At 41.5% G+C, this 24,359-nt stretch overlaps 1 protein-coding gene across 2 annotated transcripts in view; it reads right to left on the reverse strand.

The window, feature by feature from the left end:
• ABTB3 (ankyrin repeat and BTB domain containing 3) overlaps positions 1-24,359 on the reverse strand; it is a 142,641-nt gene that overhangs the window by 44,624 nt on the left and 73,658 nt on the right. Inside the window, exon 2 of one of the 2 annotated variants that reach the window (XM_072145439.1) lies at positions 10,094-10,243. The exons of the other annotated variant lie outside the window; for it this stretch is intronic. Coding sequence (XP_072001540.1) covers positions 10,094-10,243 — 150 coding nt within the window. The remainder of the gene's footprint in view (positions 1-10,093; positions 10,244-24,359) is intronic. 2 annotated transcript variants of the gene reach the window in all.

The raw sequence follows: 24,359 nt of genomic DNA on the forward strand, positions 1-24,359 counted from the left end.
CGCTAGTGCCGAAGCTTTGGGGTTTGAAACAATGTTTCACTTTAAATAAAGAATGAATCTACATTAAAAAGTTGAGTAACTTTGTAAACACATTGGGGCAGATTTACTTACCATTCCCTGGCGCGTTCTCCGATCCAGAATGTCGGACTGGAATGCACTAAGATCATGCGCCAGATATCCTGCATGTGTCACTTCCCCGCTCAGGTCCGCCGGAGTTCACCTTCTTCTTCCCGGTGCATATAAGTGCATTGTCTTGCGACACAATTTTAAAGTTAAATCCCGCGCTCAGTCTGAATCCGTTGGATCGTCTGACGGCCTGCCACCGATTTCTGTCGCATGGAACACGGCGCGATTGTGCTAAAATCTGATCGTGTGCGACACAATCCCCTTCTAAATAGCTGTCACAGCGGCACAAATCCCGAAAATTTACAAAATCCTGCGGCGAAAGTGCGTTCCGTGGACCCTTTGTAAATAAGTTCCATTGCATTACTTATCCAAAGGGATTGTCTGCAGTTTACTCCAGAGCTGTATTCAGAATTCTGCAGGCTTCAGAGCTGAAATCTACATAAATTCCTTGTTAGGTTGATCTCTGTGCTGGAGATTTGATTTATGGGTAAGTACATTTTACTAACCTTACCCATGGGCAGATTTGGTATTAACTGGGGTCTGGGGCCCCGATAAAAGTTATGTCTGAGGGCCCCTAATGCATAGATTTGCTCTGAATGTCAGAGCAAGGAGCCTTTTGCTTCCTACTACTTCCTACAGTTTTACTGATGGTAGACGTGTCCTAGTAAGAAGTTTCTGAGGCGCACTTCTTTTATGGATTGCGGCAATATAGAGTTGTGAAAATTATGCAAATTAGTCTTGGGTGCTCAGGCTACATCACTGGGGCACCTCAGAGAACCTTGTCCTATGATATATTCACTTCCCTGATCCGCAGCAGTTACCTGCGCCGCAGACTAATTAGCATAATTACTCTAGATTGGCACAATTGTGGCGTAAAGGATTATGATCAAAGAAGTCCTAAAGAACATTGTTCCTCAGGAGATTCTTTGTAGGATAAGTCTACCATCAGTTAAGTTGATTTAGAGGTCCTTTAAACCGTATTGGCACCCTTAGGATGCTGATATAGATAAAACCATGCAGGAGAGGTTGTGGTTTTGTCTGAGGGCCCCTATAATGCATAGATTGGCTCTGAATGGAAGAGTAAGGAGTCTTTTTCTTCCTAGTATGTCATAGCATTAAACCGTATTGGCGCCCTTAGGATGCTGATATAGATAAAACCATACAGGAGGATGTGGATAAGGATTACCTTTCCTCACAGTTTCCTGATTCTGTTTTTGGACCCTTTGTCTACCTGGAAGTTCCAGGGATCACAGGACCTGCATCCTTCCTTGTACATGGAACGTCACCTCCATTTTCCTGGGGACTTCACTTCCTGTGCTGTCAACTACTGTAAGGAGGCCTCTCTTTCAATAAATCCCACCCCACTGGTACCTCCAGTTGGGTACAGGGCCCGAAACCAGAACTAACAGAGTGATCCTGTGGGTTTTCCATATTCAAGGCGCTCCTAAAACTGCCTGCAACGACCCACTGTATGGGCACCCCTCATCTCTAAGGCTTCAGACAACTGCATATATTATGTTATAGGTTTATCTGTCCCCCGATCCCCCCCTGCAAATTCAGGACCTCCAAACCAAATATGGTTATATCTACACTCACAGTAGATATTGAGGAAAAATTGTTTAGTGTCAGATTTTAAGAGACTAAAAAATTGAATAATCAGTAACTTCTGATGTCTATGTAGAAAAAAATCCTAAATATTGGACCCCCAACGATACATTTTACAGCGCAGCCGCATACACAGAATAAACATGTAAAATCTTGGTGACTGTACACACCAATAAAGCTCTAAGGAAAAGCTAAATGCTGTTTTATGCCATGGCAGGCTCCTCGGGGGCGGGGAAAAATGTATCTCTGTATCATATCCCGCCCCCACTGATCCTGCACTAGGTATTTTACACTATATCATTTTGTCAGGATTTGCCTTCAATAAAAAATACCTTCCAAAGCTAAAATTTCAGACTTCCCCCCTTCCCCTCTGTTGAGTGTTTTGCTTTCCTGGCACAGACTCTCTACTGGATTGTTCCAGGAAAATATGTTCCTTAAAGTAATAAATGGGGCCAACGCAGCGTAGAGGGGAGGTGAGTGTGGCACTGCCCTTGGAAACAATTCCATTTCTAAGGTTTTCCGGGAATATTTAGCACAGATTTCAGACCTATAAGAGAAATATCAGTTTCCTTGTGATAGGATCAGTGGCCTCCTACGCGTTTTATTGACTCTAGGTGTGAACCCCTTAATTCAATATTCAGCTGCCATGCAGCCGCGACCTCGCACCCCCGCAGCCGGAGCGGTGAGCGGACGTGCCGGGATCTGCTATTTATTATCCTGCAGAAGAGAAATGAGATTCAGCCAGCAATCTCTGCAGTATTACACAAGATACAAGATCCACACGGGCGGCAGAACTCACATCTTATGAAGGATTATGTGGAGAAATAGGAACAGATAAGCAGCCGGGATATATGTGCTTATATATCATATACAGGGCCCCTAGAGGGAGGGGGCCCGGCTCTAGGGGGAACAATCCTCCTCTAGAACAAGCAACTGGCCCAGATGTGCTGGAAAGAGAATACATTGAAGAAAAACATCAGTTTGTTTCTTCCATCAAATATACGGGGCTTTCTCCATGTTATAAACATGTATGTTGTCCGTGGGGGTGAGGTTATACAGCAGGAGGAGCGGATTGATATCTAGTTTTTTAGATATAAAAAAAGGGAATTGCGCAGCACACCGAATGAAGTGAAAGAAGTTCTTGTGGTTTATTCCATATTCAATAACATCAGCTGATGTTATATCGCTGGAAGATTTGAGGCCCAGTCTTATGCAGCGTGCACCCATCTATTGACCTGCTGAATGTGCTGCTTGAACTTTCTGTACGTAGTTTTTTAGATAGTAATCTATTCATTTTTTTGTCCTGTAAGCAGGTAGGGGTTATAGGATGGTATTCTAAGTGATATAGAAAGATATGAGATAGATAGATAGATAGATAGATAGATATGAGATAGATAGATAGATAGATAGATATGAGATAGATAGATAGATAGATAGATAGATAGATATGAGATAGATAGATATGATATAGATAATAGATAGATATGAGATAGATAGATAGATAGATAGATAGATAGATAGATAGATATGAGATAGGTAGATATGAGATATATAGATATATAAATAGATAGATATGAGATAGATAGATATGAGATAGATAGATAGATAGATAGATAGATAGATGGATGGATATGAGATAGATAGATAGATAGATAGATAGATAGATAGATAGATATGAGATAGATAGATAGATAGATAGATAGATAGATAGATAGATAGGAGATAGATATGAGATAGATAGATAGATAGATATGAGAGAGATAGATAGATAGATAGATAGATAGGGGATAGATAGATAGATAGGAGATAGATAGATAGGAGATATATATGAGATAGATAGATATGAGATAGATAGATAGATAGATAGATAGATAGATAGATAGATAGATATGAGATAGATAGATAGATATGAGATAGATAGATATGAGATAGATAGATATGAGATAGATAGATAGATATGAGATAGATAGATAGATAGATAGATAGATAGATAGATAGATAGATAGATAGATAGATAGATATGAGATAGATATGAGATAGATAGATAGATAGATAGATAGATAGGAGATAGATAGATAGATAGATAGATAGATATGAGATAGATAGATAGATAGATAGATAGATAGATAGATACGGTCTAATCTAATTCCTATCTCCTATCTGGCATTTAGCACTATATATGAGACCTGTAGCATTACCCATGCTCCCTTGCTCCCGTATTTCCCTATTCCTGCAGTCAGTGATGTGTTAATAGATTTTGCACCATGAATAGACATGGCATTTCTTCTCTTCCTGGCTGGAGGTAATGATAGATGTGCGCTGGAATGTTCTCCATTTAATGTGCATGATACTGCAGTCAATACCTTGACAGGTCCTGTCAGACACGAGTTATTTTGAGAGGCGACGCTGCGGCAGGATTCTGATCATGGTCAATCACTGAGCCATTTTGTGATGTCGGAAGCAGCGGCTCTGATTCTCCAGCAGATGAAACGACATGTGACTGCAGAGATCACAGCGCACCTCTGGATTCCTCTCATATTGTGATTGAAGCGTTGGGATGCTGCCAGCAGGGCTAATACCTACAGCTAGGCTCGCCTCTTGGGAACCTACACATATCTAGTATAGAATATCTGGGTAAGATTCCATAATTCCATCATCCACGGATAAGAATTCCATACTCCATAATCCTATTTCGAAAGAGGGGAAATGTTTGACCTGCCCAACCCATATATTGTAATTAAAAGTCTACATGTAATACTACATTTTGCCTGTAGTGGCCACTGCAGGACATATGAGCAGCTCGATCAGCGACGATCAAGTGCGATTGCAAAGGGAAATTCACGATGAGATTCCTAATTAAATAGAACCTTTCACTGATCCCACCAACTGCCCCTCGTTGGATCCTTGAAGAGGTGTCACCCCACTGACTTGGCAAAGTTGCAATTTTTTTCTCCTACCCCCACCCTTCTTGACTACAGATGAGCAGACCTACGTTCCAGTTTGGGTTGAGCTTCGCAACTCAAGAGTATTGCCGGATTGGCTGTTCGGCCTCCAATCCATAGCTATGGCTATGATTGGCCATGGCTAAGTAGCTAGTGGTGTCAATTTGGAAGATTGGCTGCTCGTCCACCAATCCGGCAATACATCCGGAACCGGAACTCTGAACCAGGGTGTTAGGGTACGCTCACATCTATTCTTGACCAATCAGTTTTGTTAGTTTCAGCATCCAAAATGCTTATTAGAATATCTACAATCAAATGTAGGAGAATTGAGTCACCACCACATTGGGGGCTGTAAAGTTGGTCTCACTGGATCCCACAAACTCCAACTTAGAATAACCATTTATAATGGACTGGGTTTTTCAACACCAACAGATCTTAGATCTTCATAAATTAGTTCCAAGCGTTGACCAAAGTTAAGTCCATCACCAATTTGTGGCCAAAGTTTAGGGGAGGAGGTCTTCTGTTGGTGTTTGGCATCTCCCACACCACTGAAATGAAAGAGAAACTGGTCCTCACAAATTTCCATCTCTGTAGACCTCCAGGCTTTGACTGGTATCCTAGGTCCAACTCATTCAAGAAAATTTAGCTCGGCTGCAATAACTCCCTCAGCCTGAAGACAGGGGTGGCGCTGTTTCACAGTTGATTGAAAGTTTTGTACTCCAGTCCTATAGAAAACCATTGCTAACACATGTTTACGGTGCACATATCCAGGTGTCTATTAACATGTCCACATTTATAGGGCTTTCCAAAATTAATCAAACCCCCCCCCCACACACACACCAAACCCAATTCTCCTAATCCTCTGCAGCAAATTTACCTTCAGCGTCATTTATCATAATGGGACGGGAGACAATACGTAGCCCCGATATCCCCCTCTGTACATCTGTCTTGTTTAGCTTTGATAAGTCGCCAACTCGACACCATAAAACGTACAGCGCTCCCTGTGTTCCCAATGGAAATCAGGATTTCTGCTTTATATTTATTACCTTAAAAAAATGGGTTTTCCAGGGAATTCTGACTGTTCGGAGGTCAATGTAGATCAGACAGACCAGGGGAAAAAAATATTAGGAGGGGATGGGGACTGGCAGGTCGGGAAACGCCATGATAAATCACCCGATCCGCCAGCGGCCGGTGTGTCTACATAGGATTAGGGGACAATTTTACAGGTCGGACAGATCCTATTATTGTCAGTAACAGAGGAGCCTTTTATTAGCCATTTTCCACTGGTTAATCCATTAGTGCCGGTCTGCTGCATCACAAGCCGCTGACCCAGATCTTCCTCCATGATACAGAATTTTACTTGCGCTGCCTATAAACAACATCACCCACCCCAACGGCGTCCTATTGGGTTTCCTTTCATCTCTCACAAGGCCAAATATTAAAAAAAAAAAAAAAATCTGGTAGATGTAGTGAGTAGATATGGGACCTGATTCTGCCTCAATGTGCCCCAAGTGGAAAAGCAATACCCCAATTTTTTCGTTTTTTTGTTCTTTTGATATATCTGCTGTGTTACAAGAAATACCCACTATACACATAGGATAGGGGGCAACTGTCTAATCCCAGTGTTTTGTTCATGAGAAGAACTAGATCAGTGATTGGTGATCATAAGATCAACGATATCAGTGATTGGTGATCATGAGATCAACAAGATCAGTGGTTAATGATCATGATCAGTGTCTGAGCCCATTGGTTTGATCACAAGATGAACTAGATCAGTGGTTGGTGATCATAAGATCAACAAGATCAGTGGTTAATGATCATGATCAGTGTTTGAGCCCATTGGTTTGATCACAAGATCAATGAGATCAGATGTTGGTGATCAGGAGATGAACGAGATCAGTGGTTGCTGATCACAAGAGCAACCAGATCAGGTGTTGGTGATCACGAGATGAACGAGATCAGTGGTTGGTGATCACAAGAGCAACGAGATCAGATGTTGGTGATCACAAGATGAACGAGATCAGTGGTTGGTGATCACAAGATTAACGAGATCAGTGGTTGGTGATCACAAGAGCAACGAGATCAGATGTTGGTGATCACAAGATTAAGGAGATCAGTGAGTGGTGATCATGAGATTAACAAGATCAGTGGTTAATGATCATGATCAGTGTCTGAGCCCATTAGTTTGACCGCAAGATAAACAAGATCAGTGGTAATGATAATGATCAGTGTCTGAGCCCATTGGTTTGATCACAAGATGAACGAGATCAGTGGTTGGTGATCACAAGATCAACGAAATCAATGATTGTTGATCATGAGATCAACAAGATCAGTGGTAATGATAATGATCAGTGTCTGAGCCCATTGGTTTGATCACAAGATGAACGAGATCAGTGGTTGGTGATCACAAGATCAACGAGATCCGTGATTGGTGATCATGAGATCAACAAGATCGGTGGTTAATGATCATGATCAGTGTCTGAGCCCATTGGTTTGATCACAAGATCAGTTGTTGGTGATCATAAGATGAACGAGATCAGTGGTTGGTGATCACAAGATCAACGAGATCCGTGGTTGATGATCATGAGATCAACAAGTTCAATGGTTGGTGATCATAATCAGTTTCTTAAAAAATTTACCACAAATAATGTGAATATATAAAGAGTTAGCCATATGGATGAAACTATATACAACCTATGTATTTATGTAACTGCCCTGCTGCTTCATGAAGTGACTTTTCAGAGTGACCATGCTCCTGAAATTATATATACATTTCTCATTTTTGTCATCAACCCCCAACTCTATGAACTAGTAAGATAAATTTTTTGAAGTTCACAGTTCACACTGCCTGAAAGTCACATTTCATTAAAAAAATGTATATATTGTATGCCAACTGCAGGGCCTAAGAGGTCGGCCTTTACTATGCCCTGCCCCTCAAATCATGTGCTGTGCACACTACGTTGTATTTTCAAAAATTAACCCCAAATAATGGAAATATAGAAAAAAATGGCCATATAGATGAAACTATACACAGCCTATACACTGCCATTGTATTTATATAACAGCCGTGCCGTTCGTTGAAATGACTGGTCACAGTGACCACGCTCCTGAAAGTATATACACTTCCCATTTTTCTCATCAACCCTCAACTCTAGTAAGAAGGATTCTTGGAGGTTCACAGGTTACAGGACCTCAGAGTCACATTCCATATAAAGAACTTATATATTGTGTACCTTAATGGTTTTCTGTTTGGCACCACCCCTTTTAAAGAAGTTGGTTTTTTTGTGTAAAGAGGGTTGGCTTTTGTTATGCTCCGCCCCTTCAAACTCTTAACTATGTGATCTCCATCAGCTCCGTAGAGATAAATGGAGCAGAACGGTCATGTGCGACCATCTGCTCCATTAGCTCGAGGAGCGGTGAGTGGTCAGTCGGACCCCTCGTTCTCGTAATCTGTGGGTTGTCTCAGCACTGAGACCCCCACTGATCAGCAAGTTATCTTGCCTTTGTGAGAAAACCCCTTTAAAGGGTAAGGTCGCTTACAGTTGATCTCTTCTGCCGTGGATTTTACCAAACATCTATAGGGTACATATCCCAAAACTTGTAGATTTTGCAGAATAACATATCTAAAAATCTAAGCCATTATAAAATCTACAATGAATTCCATATGGAATGTTCTCGCTCTTGTTTCCTAAACTCCACCCAATTGTATTGTAGTGAGGGAATCCACGTGAATGTCTCTGGATCCGGTTTGTCTGAAATTCCGGAATAGAACTTTTCCTCACCTTCCCTAACCTATACGTTGAGAACCCTTTAACAGACATTGTTCCCCTGATTCTAGTGTAGTTGTAATTTTATAATTGAAAAATATTTTGGATCACTAATGTCAGATGGGCGGTGCCATACTTTCAGCACCACCCTCCCAGGACCACCCACCTGACAGTAGAAATCGTTATTAGCAAGGGTAGTTTTGGTACCCAATATGCTCTTTTGCTCTCCAGTCCCAACTGTTTATGAGTAATCAGTGAATTTATTTGCAGAACTCTATGTCATATCGTCATATGGGCGGGCCCACTCTAGGACCACCCATCTGACAGTAGAAATCCAGTAATAAATACACAGATTACTCAGGAACTGTGGGGGCTAAAAGAGATACTTCTCAAAACTCCAGGATTAGTGGAGTGGCTCCTATCAAATGATAAAAAAGCAGTTTGAGTTAAGGGAGCTGGTGAAGTTCCCCTTTAAGCACAGGGCCACAAGACAGAACAGAAAGGACCTAATTATTTCAATGTAACTACTTTACCCAAGTCTTTTGAGATCTGTCTTCAGACTCCATATTTACTATAAACTATGATACATTTTAATTCTCTACTGATAGGGAGATTCTGGGCTGGAACTAGCTGCCTGGCCCCGCCCACCTGACACTAGAGTTCCGCAAATAAATACAATGATTACTCAGGCTAGAGAGAAAATTCCAAAAACTCCATGATAAGTGGAACGGCACCTATTAAAAGATACAAAAGGTTGGGGTTGATGGAGGTGATGAGGTTCCCCTTTAAGCACAGGTCCTCAATACAGAACAGAAAGGACCTATTTGTTTTTAATTAAAGTAATTGCCCAAGACTTTTGTGATCTGTCTTTAGCATCTATATTTACACTGTAATGCATTTAAATTTTTAGTTGGGAGGTCCTGGACTGGATCAGGCTGCCTGGCCCCGCCCATCTGACAGAAGAGTTGCACAAATACATACACTCATTACTCAGGAACAGGTAGTGCTAGAGAAAAAAATCCAAAAGCTTCAGGATTAATGGAGCACCACCTATTAAATGATACAAAAAAAAGTCAGAGTTGATGGAGGTGGAGAAGTTCCCCTTTAAGCACAGGGCCTCAAGACAGAACAGAAAGGACCTCATGCAAATACTTACCTTAGTTTTTTGTGATCTGTCTTCAGACCCTACATTTATACTATGACACATTTGAATTCTCTACTGTCAGATGGGAGGTCCTGGGCTGGAGTGGGCAACCTGGCCCCGCCCATCTGACAGTAGAGTTCCGCAAATAAATACACTGATTACTCAGGAACGGTAGGGGTTAGAGAGAGATTTCCAAAAACTCTAAGATAAATGGAGCGGTACCTATTAAAGGACACAAAAGTTGGGGTTGATCTGTCTTCAGACCCCCCTATTTATTTTATAATACATTTTTATTATAATGGTTTTTTTTTTAACCAAGCTACAATGTTCATCCTTTGTGTAACGCTGGCAGGATCGTTCATCTTTGTTGCATTGCCATAATTACACCGGAATAAGATAAATTGCATATATTGTAGTTACCATGGCTGTCTCCCACGGAAAAAAGCAGAATGTAGGGGGGGGGGTGTAGAGGGGAGAGGGAGAAAGAATATTTACATACTGGTACTTACTGAGCTCTGCAATACTTCCCACACGTGTGGCAAGCAAAGACTGCTCTATAGTCCTCAGTTCTGATTGGCTAAACATCTGCACATCACCTGGTTTATTTGGTCTTTGGTGATCTCTATGGAGGTTCAAACTGTCTGGAAGGCAGAGGACTCCTGAAAATACAAAACCAAAAGAAATAAGATTGCTGGGCTCTCACCCTTATCAAGACACAAGGTCAGCTAATTATGGCTTAGGACGGGGTGACTGACTCCGAGACGCTGTTCCTTCTCTGCCGAGCAACGCAGGAACGTCTGCATCTGAAGTACTTAAAGGGAACCTATCACCAGATTTTTCACAAATACAGCTAGTGACAGGTTCCCATAGAGCCCGAGTAACTAATTAACGCCTTTCTTTTAGATAAAAAATGTTCCCCTCAGATACCCCAAATTCAGCTATATAATTTTACTTGGTATCCAAGGATGTCTATAGCGAGTCGAGGTGGGTGTGGCCTTCTCAGCTCCTCCCCATGCTTTCTCTGCTTGCAGCAGTAATGTCATGTGACATCGTCGCAGGTCCTTTAGCTTCCTAAAAATTAGCAAACTGTACACCAAGTATATATCTCATGAAATCACAGTAAATCATATCACATGGCTTGCATGGAGAAGCGTAGAAGTCCACACAGGCTGCTGTGATTTTTTTTTTTATGTGGTGAGATATGTGCATGGGGTACAGTTTGCTGATGTTAAGAGGCTAAAGGACCTGTGATGATCACATGACATTATGCCACGCCCCAGACTCACTCTATAGATCCCTAGATACTAGGCAAGTTGATAACTGAGTAAAATGGGGATCTGAGGGAAACAATTTTTAGAAAAAAATGGTGTCAGATAGTTACTAGGGCTCTATAGGATCCTGCAACTAGCTGTTTTTGTGAAAAATGTGGTGACAGGTTCCCTTTAAGATGCAAGATCTTTCTGGGTGATCTGCGTGGCGTAGGAATAAAACAGAGCTCGGAAATCATTCACATTTGGTAGTGTAAGATATACACACTTTACATGTAGCAGTGCCTGATTTGTTAAAGGGGGTTATTAAAGGGGTTGTCCAGAATGAGAAAAATATGGCTTCTTACTTCTAAAAACATCCTTCTCTTTGGTATTTATATTGAAGACAACAGAACTGAGTTCAATACCACACACACCCTGGGGTGGCACTGTGTTTTAGGAAGAAAGCAGCGGTGTTTTTCATATATTGGACAACCCCAAGTGAAACCCCAGAAAAAAAATCAAGCTTATCATTCAAGCTCTGCTACACTTTCATTAAAGGGGTGTTCTGATAATTACACATTCTCTCTTATCCATAGAAACAGGGTCCCATCTGCCACATATGAATGGAGTCCTACATCATCTACAGATTCGTTCACATGGAGTAGGCAGAAACCCCCATTCTCCTGATCAGCAGTCAGACCCCGACAGATTAGACAATTATCAGAACAATCCCTTTAAATATGGAGCCATTCCCACTTTATTTGAGCTAGAATATACTGTATCACGGTCCAATGTGTAAAGGTGTACTATAGCCATCAGCAACCTAATTTTCTTAAAGGGAACCCGATACATTAAAAATGTCATCCAATCTAGGAGCACCATGTGATAGTCCAGGAGGAGCTGAGCGGATAGATATATACTTTTGGTGGGAAAATATTTAGTATAAGTTTTAATTTATTAATTTCTGCTCTGGGCTCCAGAGTCCAGTGGGCGGTCCTTCGCAGTGATGGAAGATTGAGCACCAACCGGACTTATCATTTTTTACCAGCGATGTTGTATATCAATCTTCTCAGCTCCTTCAGCTCTATACAATTCTGTTCACAGACTGGATGACATTGTTAGCGTTGGGTCGGAATTAGGCAATTTATGCAAATGAGCAGGGTTACAACACACTTAAACACATGGCACCATCATAGATATTTTATTGGGTTCTCTGTGATCTAGTTATTATGGGCAGTCCAATGGATAGGCTACATGGCATAGTCCTATATAAATATAGCTATACAATGTACATATATACTTATCTATGGCTGAGGATTAGTGCAAATTAACAACCAACTTTACCAGATTTACTTACTTATATATTTATGTAAATTATGTAATCATCTCATGTCCAATTTAGTAAATGCTTATAACCTTATACATTTTCTGGGACATTAATGTAGCATTGTACCATTCCTCTGTAATTCCTCCTGGAAATGCATTGACAACCTCTTACAGTCTGATACCATCCAAATAGGGCTGAAAGAGTCAGACTGTATGTAGCCACACCCCTTTGACCAAGGGTAAAAATATAACAAACAGATGGGAAGTTAATCATACATTATTCATCCAGGAAGAATAATAGAGGTTCGGTGCAATACTACATGTTTATACCAAGGCAGACATGTCAAAAGTGATGGCAATTTCAAGATTTATCAAACCAAATGCAGAGGAAGAGCGGAATAATTGTCCCGGTTGGTTGCTAGGAGCAAGTGTCACACTGTTCCTCTCTGTACCAGTTCTTATAGTTTCCAATAATAGAGGAACTCTCATCTCTTATGACCAAATAATTGAATTCCCCATAATATAGAAATTTTGATTACATTTTCTTTAATAGCTCAATTTTTTGTCCCTCTGTTATTCCTCCTGGAAATTTTGGAATAAATTGGACAACGTAGTGTCGCCATTCCAAAGAGTGTGTGTCCCTACATAGTGTCAACGGGTGCACGACCCTGGTCTAATTATTCATTCATTTGAAGGAGGAATAACAGAGGAACACATGGTAAAGTATTTACTAATACAGACATGTCAGTAATGGGGCCTTATTTAAAGGGAACCTACCACCATTATACATCCCTTTACATTAGGGAATTTCACAGACTCCAAATTACCCCCCTTAAAAAACGAATAAATAATCAATGTACTGAAACCATGAAAGCAAATGGGAGGAGTCCTTGTAAAGGACAGTGTTGGACTGACCAACCTAGGTCATAGGTTACGGTAATCCCGATGCCCCTATACTGTGCTGCCATATAGTGCCCTCATTGCTCTTAGGAGTGGGGTACCTGAAAACATCAGACCTATGTTGTATTACAGACCCTTATAACATAGATTCATAATTTGGGTCCTTAAAGGACCAATTGGACTCAATGTTATTTGGGCACTATATGGCACCCCATAAAGGGAAGGGGTGGAGTTGATAAAATCCCTTTAAAGGACATCTACTACCAGGATGAAGGATTGTAAACCAAGCACACTGATATACTGGTGTGTGCCCCCTATTGCAGGATCTGCTCTTCTTTTAGCTTCTTATTCCCTGGTTTTTACAAAAAAAAGGATGGAAATTAGCCTAAGGGGCTCAAGGCTCCATAGGTTTTAATGGAGCCTGGAACCCCTTAGGCTAATTTGCATAATGTTTAAAGCCCTTTATTTTTAAAAACAAGGGCATATGAAGCTTAAAGAAGATCAGATCCTGTCAGAGGGGGCGCACACCAGTATGTCAGTGTGCTTGGTTTACAATCCTTCATCCTGGTGGTAGATGTCCTTTAAAGGGATTTTATCAACTCCTCCCTTTATGGGTGCCATATAGAGCCCAAATAACATTGTCTTAGAGCGCCAAACTAATATAACAAACTAGGCTGGGGGTGTAGCTGTTTGGTGGCTTGGTAAAATCAGGAAGTGAACTGCACACAAGGTCAAGAAGGAGTTAAAACCACATCTGACTTAAAGGCAAAGGGAATTCCTCGACTTCACAGTATGACATGAATCAATGTTTATGCGCTTTACTGATGCTATTACATAGCTGCACGAATGGAAGAAAAGATCAATGTGAATGGGGCAGCAGGAAAGGGGAGCGCAGGCGTACACACACAGAACACATAGCACATGGAGTGAGAGCGGAAGCACAATGCATTGTGGGTACTGATGATCCCTGTTATGTATGATATGTTTTGTATGAATTGCAGTGATAAAATACCCTCATTTAATGGGTCCAGCGGCTGTGATCTCTGGCGATCATGACTTACAGACAATCCTTGGAAGTTGTGATTGGCCACAGCGGCCACTACAGGAAGAATGCGGAATTACATGGTGTCCATTGAAATGAATGAGTGGTCATGTACTATATGGATGGGCTAAGTCACCGAGAGCAAGATCTTTGCCTGAGACATGATTATAAAAGTAAAAAACTTTAGAGGATTTTATTAAACTTATTTAACAGGACACTGTGTAATACTTAAATTGCCCAGAGGTGGCGCTGCAGGAAAATGAGAACGCTTAACACCTAGTTTCCATACAGATTGCATTGTGTTTAATCTACTATTATCTCATCAGTTTATTGGGAGTCCTGTAACACCTATGGCTTGTCTACTCAAAATTTACCCAATGGTCCCCATTTTAAAGGGGCAGAGATTATAACCTACTTTATTAATGAGGAAGAAATCATGTGACCAACTATTAATCATATTATTAATTTATTTAGTATTCCGTCATGATGATAAACCAGGGGCACTTACTCATAGATCCAGGTACTATGATTGTGGTAATCTTCTTATATTTGTTATCCGTGGCCTCCTTCCTTCTAAAATCAACTTTTACAATTATGTTAAGGAGCCTTAAAAGTTTACCAGAGCCCCTAAGTGCTGCAGATTCACAGGCTGTTACAATGAGCAGAACATATCTCAACCAAACCCTCTGCCTGTGTAATCTAGCAGCAGCAGGTGGAGAGACCAGTTCTGCTCATTGTAAAAGCCTTTGAAGCTGCAGCCCTTCATGCACATTAGAATAATTCTAAAAGTTGATTTTAGAAGGAAGGAGGACATGGATTACAAATATAAGAAGATTATCACAGTCACGATGCCTGGTTTATCATGATGGATTTTGATGCTAGATTTCCTTTAAGCAATCCTTATCAGATTCCTCCAGGGTCAAGACTGGGATGGGACTTCTGTTTTTTTTGATCAATGAGTGTCACCGTAATCACTTAAAAAATAGAAGTGACATCCTGTCTGAAGAGGTCAGATGCAAGCCTGATAACCTGAAGTTGCGGAGCGACACAAGAACCCGCCCCTTTAAGGTTGTAGCTAAGTAGTAAAGCAACCTTAAACGGCCAAAGCCTGGCCCACTCATGGTGCCTACAGTCACACTATTTTACTAATGTATCTAAATCTTTCATGCTACTGGATACCCCAAATGGATCGGGCTTCGGCAACATGATTGGTCGAGAACAGGCCCTCATTATCATATTGGTGGGGGTTAACACCGAGCATCGCCACAGATCAGCAGGGAATGGAACAAGAAGTAGACAGCACCGTTCTCTGACTAGTGGTCGGATCAGGTTACTGCAGGTCAGCTACAATCAGATGAGCTAAGCTGCAGTGACTCAATTCTGCCACTACACAGTGAACGGCGCTGTCTGCTTTCCTCTCCATTGTCTATGTATCTGCTGATGTTGGACATCCATCATTCTGATACTGAGCCCCTATCCTTAGAACAGGTAATCTAATATTTTTAGGCCAGAAAACCCCTTTAATTGTTACTGATTAATGAACTTAATCTAGAAATTCACATATACTGAATAGAATATACTGAATCATTGGAATATTGTAAAAAAAAAAAATTAGACAACGTATCTCTGGGAGGAGGATTTGGACCTCCCCCAAAAAGAACTTTCCCGGTTATAAAAACAAACAAAAACGAACAAAGCCGAAAAGGAAAAGCTTTAAGTTCCTCGATATAAAACATCTTCAATGCTCAGTCTCAGAAAATGACACAGTGTTCTATAGGAAGCCCACGTAATCCTCCCTTTAAATCCCCCCCGCTATTATCAAACATCTGACAATACAGGACAAGAAACGAGAAGATCCGATACTAAACAGACGGCGACAATGATGAATCGGGTGCCGCTCCGACATAAAAGGGGTCACACCCAACCACTCTGAAAGCAGATATCTGGTTTTGCAAAGTAAAAGCTTTGAACTGTTTATGCCTTGACACAAGGGTTTGGTAGACCGCCGGTATTGTATGTTGTTTATGTTATTATTTTATAGAACTTTTTGAAGGCCATGTAAAAAAAAAATCATAGTTCTTTTCGAAGTGCATTTCTTCCAGGATAATAGATGTTAAAGCCTCCACTTGAGGTATTGATGTTCCCTACACCTGCCCCTGACTTTTACTTACACCTATTCCTGACTTTTACCATCATCTGCCCCTTGACTTTTTACCACCTCCACTACTACCCCATCTCTTTACATCCCTTAAAAGTCGCCCTTCCGCCGGTTCCGATACAGTTGGAATTTTTTCTCTAGCCCCCAGCGTTCCCGAGTTATCAGTGTTATTAGTTTTGGGACCCATTATGCTAATTAGGCCACTTACTGTCAATTGGGTTGTGCAAACTATTAAGGACTGCCTATCTGACGGTTGAAAGCCTAAACTTAAGCCTAAACTAAAGACTAAACGTCTACTACTACGCCAAATCTTTACATCCGTTAAAAGTTGCCCTTCCGCTGATTCTGATACAGTTGGAATTTTTTCTCTAGCCCTCAGCATTCCCGAGTTATCAGTGTTATTCGTTTTGGCACACATTATGCTAATTAGGCCCCTTACTGTCAATTGGGTGGTGCAAACTATTAAGGACTGCCTACCTGACAGTTGAAAGCCTAAACTTTTGATGCCCATTACTCAGGAACGGTAGGGGCTAGAGAAAAAATTCCAAGTGCACTAGAATTAGTGGTGCCTACTAAATGATCCAATTTGGGTTGGTTTTAAGGTGGTCATAAAAATGTCTCTACTACAATGTGATGTCTGGCAGAGGTAAAAGATGGCGACACAAGAAAAAAAAAAACATACAAACCACAAGTTCAGTACAGATCCTGTTACAGATTTTTGGTTGTTGGTGGAGCTACACCCCAAATAAAGAGAATATGGCTGAACTGCAATACCACACACAACCTGTGGACCAGTGTGGCACTGTTTATGGATGTAGAAAGTTTTTAATTGCAAAGCCACAAACTTTATACGTTCTACACAAGGCCTGTGAATGTCCCTGAGAACAACTTAATAGGGCACCTCCCTACTTTTGGGAAACAGGCAATGAAAAACAAGTCTTCATGTGAAAGATGGAAAATTATAGGATGGTGAAACATTTAAAGCAGCAGCACAGATGTTTTTTAAAACAATTCCATAATGGGCAAACGTAACAGTGTCCGAATAATACCACCATACAGTGTATACTAAGATGCCAACCTTCATATAAGGTCAAAGTGTTTGACATATTTGAATTTTCCAGCCAACACTTGAAGATTAATAGTAGCAAAGGTTAGAAATCATCCAAAAAGCCAATTCGGTCCATCCAACTCCAGAAAAACATGGCTGATTTATCTTAAAAACAGCGCCACCCCTATTTTCAGGTTAGGTGTGGTAATGCAGCACAGCCCATTTCACTTTAAGAAGCTGAGCTGCAGTACCAGGCACCACCCAAGGACAGGTGTGGCGCTATTTCTAAAAAATAAACTCTATACAGCCCCTCTAAATACTCCTTTGCCATATATTATCTAGTACACCCTCTTCTTTGGATCTTAGTTATGAAAATTAAGATGCAGAATCTTCCAAATCAGCCAAGAACAGAATGTTTCTGAATCTCCCAGAGATATAATCTACGCACATCCTAAGGCCTCTTGCACACTAGCGTTGCGTTTCACGTGCGTGTGCAATGCGTGAAAAACTGACGTTTTTGCTGCGTTTTTGTTGCATTTTTCCTTGGAGTAATTTGCGTTTTTTTTGCGTTTTCGGCGCATTTTTGACGCGCGATTCAATGGGAGACTCGAGCATATTTCAAAGGGACCATGGTTTGGGATTAAAATGTGTTATTTAATTGAAAAATAATGTCTTCTGATAATTTGCAAACATCGGCGATCTATTCCTCACTGTTCCGCGCGTATATTATCTCCCGACAATTTAGCAGATGTGAAGAACAGTGAAGAATAGAATAAAAACATTGTACACAGTGAACACAGTGAACACAGGATCATTTAAGATAAAAACACAGTGCAGAACACAGTGCAGAATAGATTACAGATGTTCGGCACATCTGCTTACTTGTCGGGAGATACGCGCAGAACGGCGCGAACAAAATAGCATGTGAAGAACAATATATATGTGTGTAAAGAACACATTGCAGATGTTTCCATACATCTGCAATGTATTCTTCACACATATATATTGTTCTTCACATGCTATTTTGTTCGCACCGTTCCGCGCGTATCTCCCGACAAGTAAGCAGATGTGCCGAACATCTGTAATCTATTCTGCACTGTGTTCTGCACTGTGTTTTTATCTTAAATGATCCTGTGGTCACTGTGTTCACTGTGTACAATGATTTTATTCTATTCTTCACTGTTCTTCATTGTGTTTTTTTAATTAAATGCTCGATCGCGAGCAGGGGAAATAATGTTATTCTGGTCACCTAGCAACCCTTACGTTTAAAACGCATTGCACTCGCATTGCACTTGCAATGATTGCGAGTGCAATGCGTTCTTGATGCATCTCCATAGACTTGAATGGGGCGTGAAAAACGCGCGTGACCCGCAAAAATAGAGCATGCTGCGATTTTGACGCGCGTGCAAACGAACGCAAGCACGCGCGTTAAAAACCACGCTAATGGAGAAAGACCCATTGAATACAATGGGACAGAGTGCAATGCGAGTTCTGAGCGTCAAATGCACGCGCAGAACTCGCGCGTGAAAAACGCCAGTGGAGAAGGGGCCTAAAGCAATCTACAACAGCCGGGTAACGTCTCTCTATTAATCACACGGATCTGGAGGAGATCCACCTATTTTATTTTAGACATGTGGAGGACTGAATGACGGCAAACAGGATGCACTCATGTGCTGCAAAAAAAATACACCGCCCCCTCAATTTCTTCCCGATTCCTTCCAAGAATAACCCTGACTGTTCTGTGACGGCTAAGGATGCCAAAGAAAATGGTTTCATTAATCATAAAGTCACATAATAATAGGATAGTGTTCATCACATGTAGTGGGATTTCCATTAAGAAGCCTTGGGACTTCCAACAAGGTGGTGCTCCTCGTGAATATATTGGACTCATAAACCTAATTTATTTAGCACTCCTATGGAACTTCATGTATAAGCTGGACTATTAGTCCACTGTATTCTTTTAGTACTTGTAGTAGTATGGACCCTCATGTATACACTAGGCCCATAAACAGTGAGTCTACTGTATACTTTTAGCATTCATGGTAATCTAGAATACACTGGACTCATTAACTGTGAATCCATTGTATTCTTTTAGCGTAGAATAAAACTAGTAAAAATAGACTATTTCCCAGTTTTCATGTATCACTTATAGAAGTATGTACCTTTATAAATACACTGGACTCATAAACAGTAAGTCTGCTGTATTGTTTTGGTGCTATTAGTAGTATGGACACTCATGTATACACTGGACTCATGAAATGTTACTTCAATGTATTCTTTTTGCACCCATAGAAGTATAAACCCTTATGTATACACATAACTCATAATCAATGGGCCGATTGAATATATTTTGCACTCCCACGTGTAAACACTGGACTCTATAAACTTTTCATTTACTGTATTCTTTGAGCACTCCAAGAAGTACGGACCTACATGATTACAGTGGACTCAAACACTGTCATTCTCTTAGCACTCATAGAAGTATGGACCTATGAATACACCTGACTCATAAGCAATGGGGCTCATTTACTAAGGGTCCGAACGCCGCACTTTCATCCGGTTTCCTGAATATTTCCGTTTAGCGCCGAATTTTTGGCGCACGTGATCGGATTGTGGCACATTGGCGTCAGCTTGCACGCAACAGAAATCGGGGGCCCGTGGCCATCAGACATCCCGACGGATTCGGAAAAACCACAGAATTTAAAAAACGGATTGTGTCGCAAGTTCAAGCTCTCAAATGCACCAGGAAGAAGAAGGTGAACAATGGCGGACCTCGGCGCAGCAGCGACACCTGCAGGAACTCGGGCACACAATCTTAGTGAATCGCGCCGGATCCGAATCCTCGTGGGACAACGCACCGCGGGATCGCGACGGGACCGAGTAAGTAAATCTGCCCCAATGAGTCTACCTTATGCTTGTTGCACTCCTATTGGTATGGAACCTCATAAATACACCGGACTCATAAACTGTTAGTCTACTGTCCTCCTTTAGCACTCCTAGAAGTATGTCCCTCATGTATACATTGGACTCACAAACAGTGAGTCTACTGTATTCTCTTAACATTCATAGTAATATGGACCCTCCTGAATACACTGGACTCAGGAACTGTGCATCCATTGTATTCTTTTAGCAATTATAGTAGCTGGAACTTGTAACTATAGTATCCTGCATATTGAACTCATGGAGCCACTCAAATATGGAGGTGTTGTGTGCTGGACGCCCGCGGATTGCAGGTAGAGACGTCGGGAAAGATATTGGACAAGTTATGTTACATTTTAACACATTCACCTCGACATTAATAAGGATCAGCCAAATAACAAGAGCCATTTATAATTTAGTGTCTTCTTATGGACTAGAGGAGCGCTTAAAGGGGTTTTCCTGGCCTATCAGAATGAAGGTTACTTGCCCTCCTCCGGTGCTCTGTTCCCACAACTTGCCCCATTCCTTCCGTTTAAAGCCCCAGTCGGACCAGAAGTGATGAGGAACCTGTTACAGCCGCAGCGGCACTGGCCTCAGCGGTCATATGAGTGATGTCACTGCTGATTGTCACTGTTCATGGTCATGTGACCACTGAGGTTGCTGATCTTCAATGTTTTTAGCCTGACCAGGACCATAATCTGAGGAAGGAGGGGGCATGTTGTGCGACAACGGAGGAGGGTAAGTATCCTTTACCGTTTTATCGTCATCTCCAATGAGTTCCCGTTAGGCCCGTAAAATCCCTTTAAGCTTCTCCCTCGGAAGTTTAAGCCTCCGTTCCAGCGCCTCTGTATCAGTACATCGATTACATAGTTCAGCGTTTATGACCCCCGCTACTAAAAATCCAGAAAGGAAGTCAAAGTTGCAAAATTCATCCCTCGTAGACACAATAACAGTCTGATTTATGGCTCATTGTCATAAAACCCTGCGTTTGCTCATTTTCGCAGTCAGTCTGACCTATTAACCCGCAGCTCATGGGTATTGTTACTTAACCGTCGCGTCTCGGGGGACCCAAGAAATTTCCAATAGAAAACTTTATCTAAAATATCCAGGTCAGGACACAAAGCTTGTAAAATGCCGGAATGTCAGGAACTCGTTACAATGACTTCTACACGCTTTGTTCCCTGAATAAGAAGTAAATAACGATTTCTATAGGTTCAGACCCAAAAATGTGTCTGGAGATAGGAAACAAATAGGAAACGGAACTGGGATATTCAATGAAAACTTGTTAGGGCATAAATATCAATAACAGATCAGGAACTAAAGGGGGACCTGTACCCTCTGCTGTAAACTAGGGGGTGATCTTCCGAATTTCTCTGCAGCACCACCACAAGCGGAATACAGATCTCAATGGACATATAAGGAAGGGTTCTTCATGGGGTTACCAGCTCTTTGAAGCTGCTCTACACCTTGGCTTGTAGTTGAAGGACTTACATGAGAAGTCAGAATAAAGGCCAATCCGAAAATGTGGATGACCCAGAGGGTCAATGTATGGTAAGTGTGGTATATCTAAGAAACATCCACCTAAATACCAGAACCCAAAGTTTCATCTTTTCCAGGGCTAAGCAATTCACAAACACCCGTAGATCTACTAAAGGATCCCAGGCTACCATCTTCTGTTGCCCTATGATCTTAAGATGTTCACATGCCCACCGTAGGCACTTTTAAGAGTGGACATTGGTCAATTTGGGCTCTCTGGCCAGTTGGCAATGATCCCATTCAATACCCTAATTAGCCAAGATGAACTTCCTCAGTAGTTCTTTTGTAAGACCAGACAAACTGGTCTTTGAACCCATTGAGGCTCATTTACTAAGGGTCCGCGGTCTGCGGTATTCCGACAATTTCCGATGTGCGCCGCATTTAGAAAGGGTTTGTGGCGCACGCAATCGGATTTTGGCGCATTGGCGCCGGCTTTCAGGCAACACAAATCGGGGGGTGGGCCGTCAGACGATCCTACGGATTTCGACTACGCGCAGGATTTAACAAAGCAATTTGTGTCGCAAGACATGCACTTACATGCACCGGGAGGAAGATGGTGAACTCCGGTGGACCTCAGTGCAGAAGCAACACATGCAGGAATTCGGACGCACAATCTTCATGAATTGCGGCGTATGGGCATTCCGGTGGACAACACAGCTCGGGGATCACGCAGGGACCAGGTAAGTAAATGTGCCCCATTGTGTATCATTGATTCCTTACCTTGGCCTAGAAGGAATTCATGGTGTGGTACACATTGAAGAAACCTAAATGCCCAAAGCAAAAGTTTCCCAGAAGTACGTCCTAGTACAATCTCTTCCAGCTACCATCTTTTGTTGCCCTAAGATCTTAAAATGTTGGCATGCCCACTCTAGGCTCTTTTAAGATAGGAACTCTGCCCAGTGTGCAGCTACTTGACCCCATTCAATACACCCTCAAGTCAGGAGGAACTTTTTCTTTTTCTGTAGGACCAGATAGACTACCCTATGATCCCGTTGAGACCCAGTCCAAAAATTGCGGTATGGTTTACCATAAGTCCTTCCTTTGGACCACTTGTGGCACATACTGCCACGACACATTGAGAACACCACACAAAACCTGTCATTTTAGAGATGCTCTGACCCAGTCCCTTTTATTTGGTCTTTGTCAAATATCAGGTCCTAATGCTTTCCCGTTTTTCGCTTCAGATATATTGAGAACTGGATGTTTACTGGCTTGATATATATCCAACCGCTTGACTGGAGACATCATCACAAGTTTTAATATCACGACTGATTGGAGTATATATATATATATATATATATATATATATATATAATACAACATAAAAACCCCCAAAACAATAGGAAAGAGCTGAGGCCATGATTCGCTGGGCATTTACTCTAACATAAGCTGTGTATTACTGAGAACTAGGCTAATGTTATTCATGCATTGTCATTAGCTTTGCTTCTCATTATGTTCCAGAAATGTCATGGGACTCTAGAGGATACAAGAAAACATATAGACTAAAATATCTAACTCCGCAGTAAGAGCGCATTAACACGGGGGTAAATATGGCTCCGAGAGGAAGGACGTCTCGTGAACCATGAATAATGTCATTCATCCTCATCAAAGCTGAGGGCCACGTGAAAATGACAGGGCAGCTATTTTAGGAATGTTATATGATGGAAGGTACGAGGGAATGTTTTGCTGAGACCAGAGAATTTACTTTAGTCACGAAAGACGAGAAAAACACCGGTTAAATCTTTTTTGGAATTTAGAGAATTTTTGAAAATTTTTGGAACCACTTTTTTAATCTTTTGAATGTTGAGGATTCCAGTATTTAGCCACCTACCAATTCAATGTATCAAGTCTGTTTTTTTAATGTATGTCTGTTCCATTAAGGGGTTGAGCCAGTCATAGTCTGAACAGTTTGTACACCAGTTTTCTGGCATACAAACCCTGATATAGTTGCAATTCCTGCAATTCCTGGATATAGGGGGACTATAAGGGGGATGTGCCCAGCAGCAGAGTGGTCCATTATTCACCAGCGTAATATAAATCCCCCCAATGGGGAAAATTACAGGTATTGTGAGTGAAAACCAGATGATTGATAATTTAATAATTCCTTTATTTATATAGTGCACACAGATTATGCAGCGCTGCACAGAGCTTGCCAAATCAGTCCCTGGGACTCACAATCTAATCACCTACCAGTATGTTTTGGAGTGTGGGAGGAAACCAGAGGACCCGGAGGAAACCCACACAAACATGGAGAGAACATACAAACTCTTTGCAGGTCCCCAGGGCTGCAAGGCTGTAATGTTAACCACTAAGTCACTGTGCCGCCCCTTTTGAGAAACGGGTAGTTCACTATAGTGCTTCATGGGGATTTCCTGGTGGTGGTTTCAGTGGGTTGACCAGAAAACTTTTGATAAATAAAACTCATCCGCTTTTTAAAGAAAAAGCAGGTGCCACACAGATACAACTCATCCGCTTAATTGGAGATTCCAAAATAGAAAAATAGTTTTGTTATGTGAATAAGGAACCAGGATGAGAACTTCCAAGTGGGTTTTGGTGTGGACAGTCATTTGGACATACCTCACCTACCATGTAAAGA

Source organism: Engystomops pustulosus, chromosome 4 (assembly GCF_040894005.1).
Source record: "Engystomops pustulosus chromosome 4, aEngPut4.maternal, whole genome shotgun sequence".
Classification (NCBI taxonomy): Eukaryota; Metazoa; Chordata; class Amphibia; order Anura; family Leptodactylidae; genus Engystomops; species Engystomops pustulosus.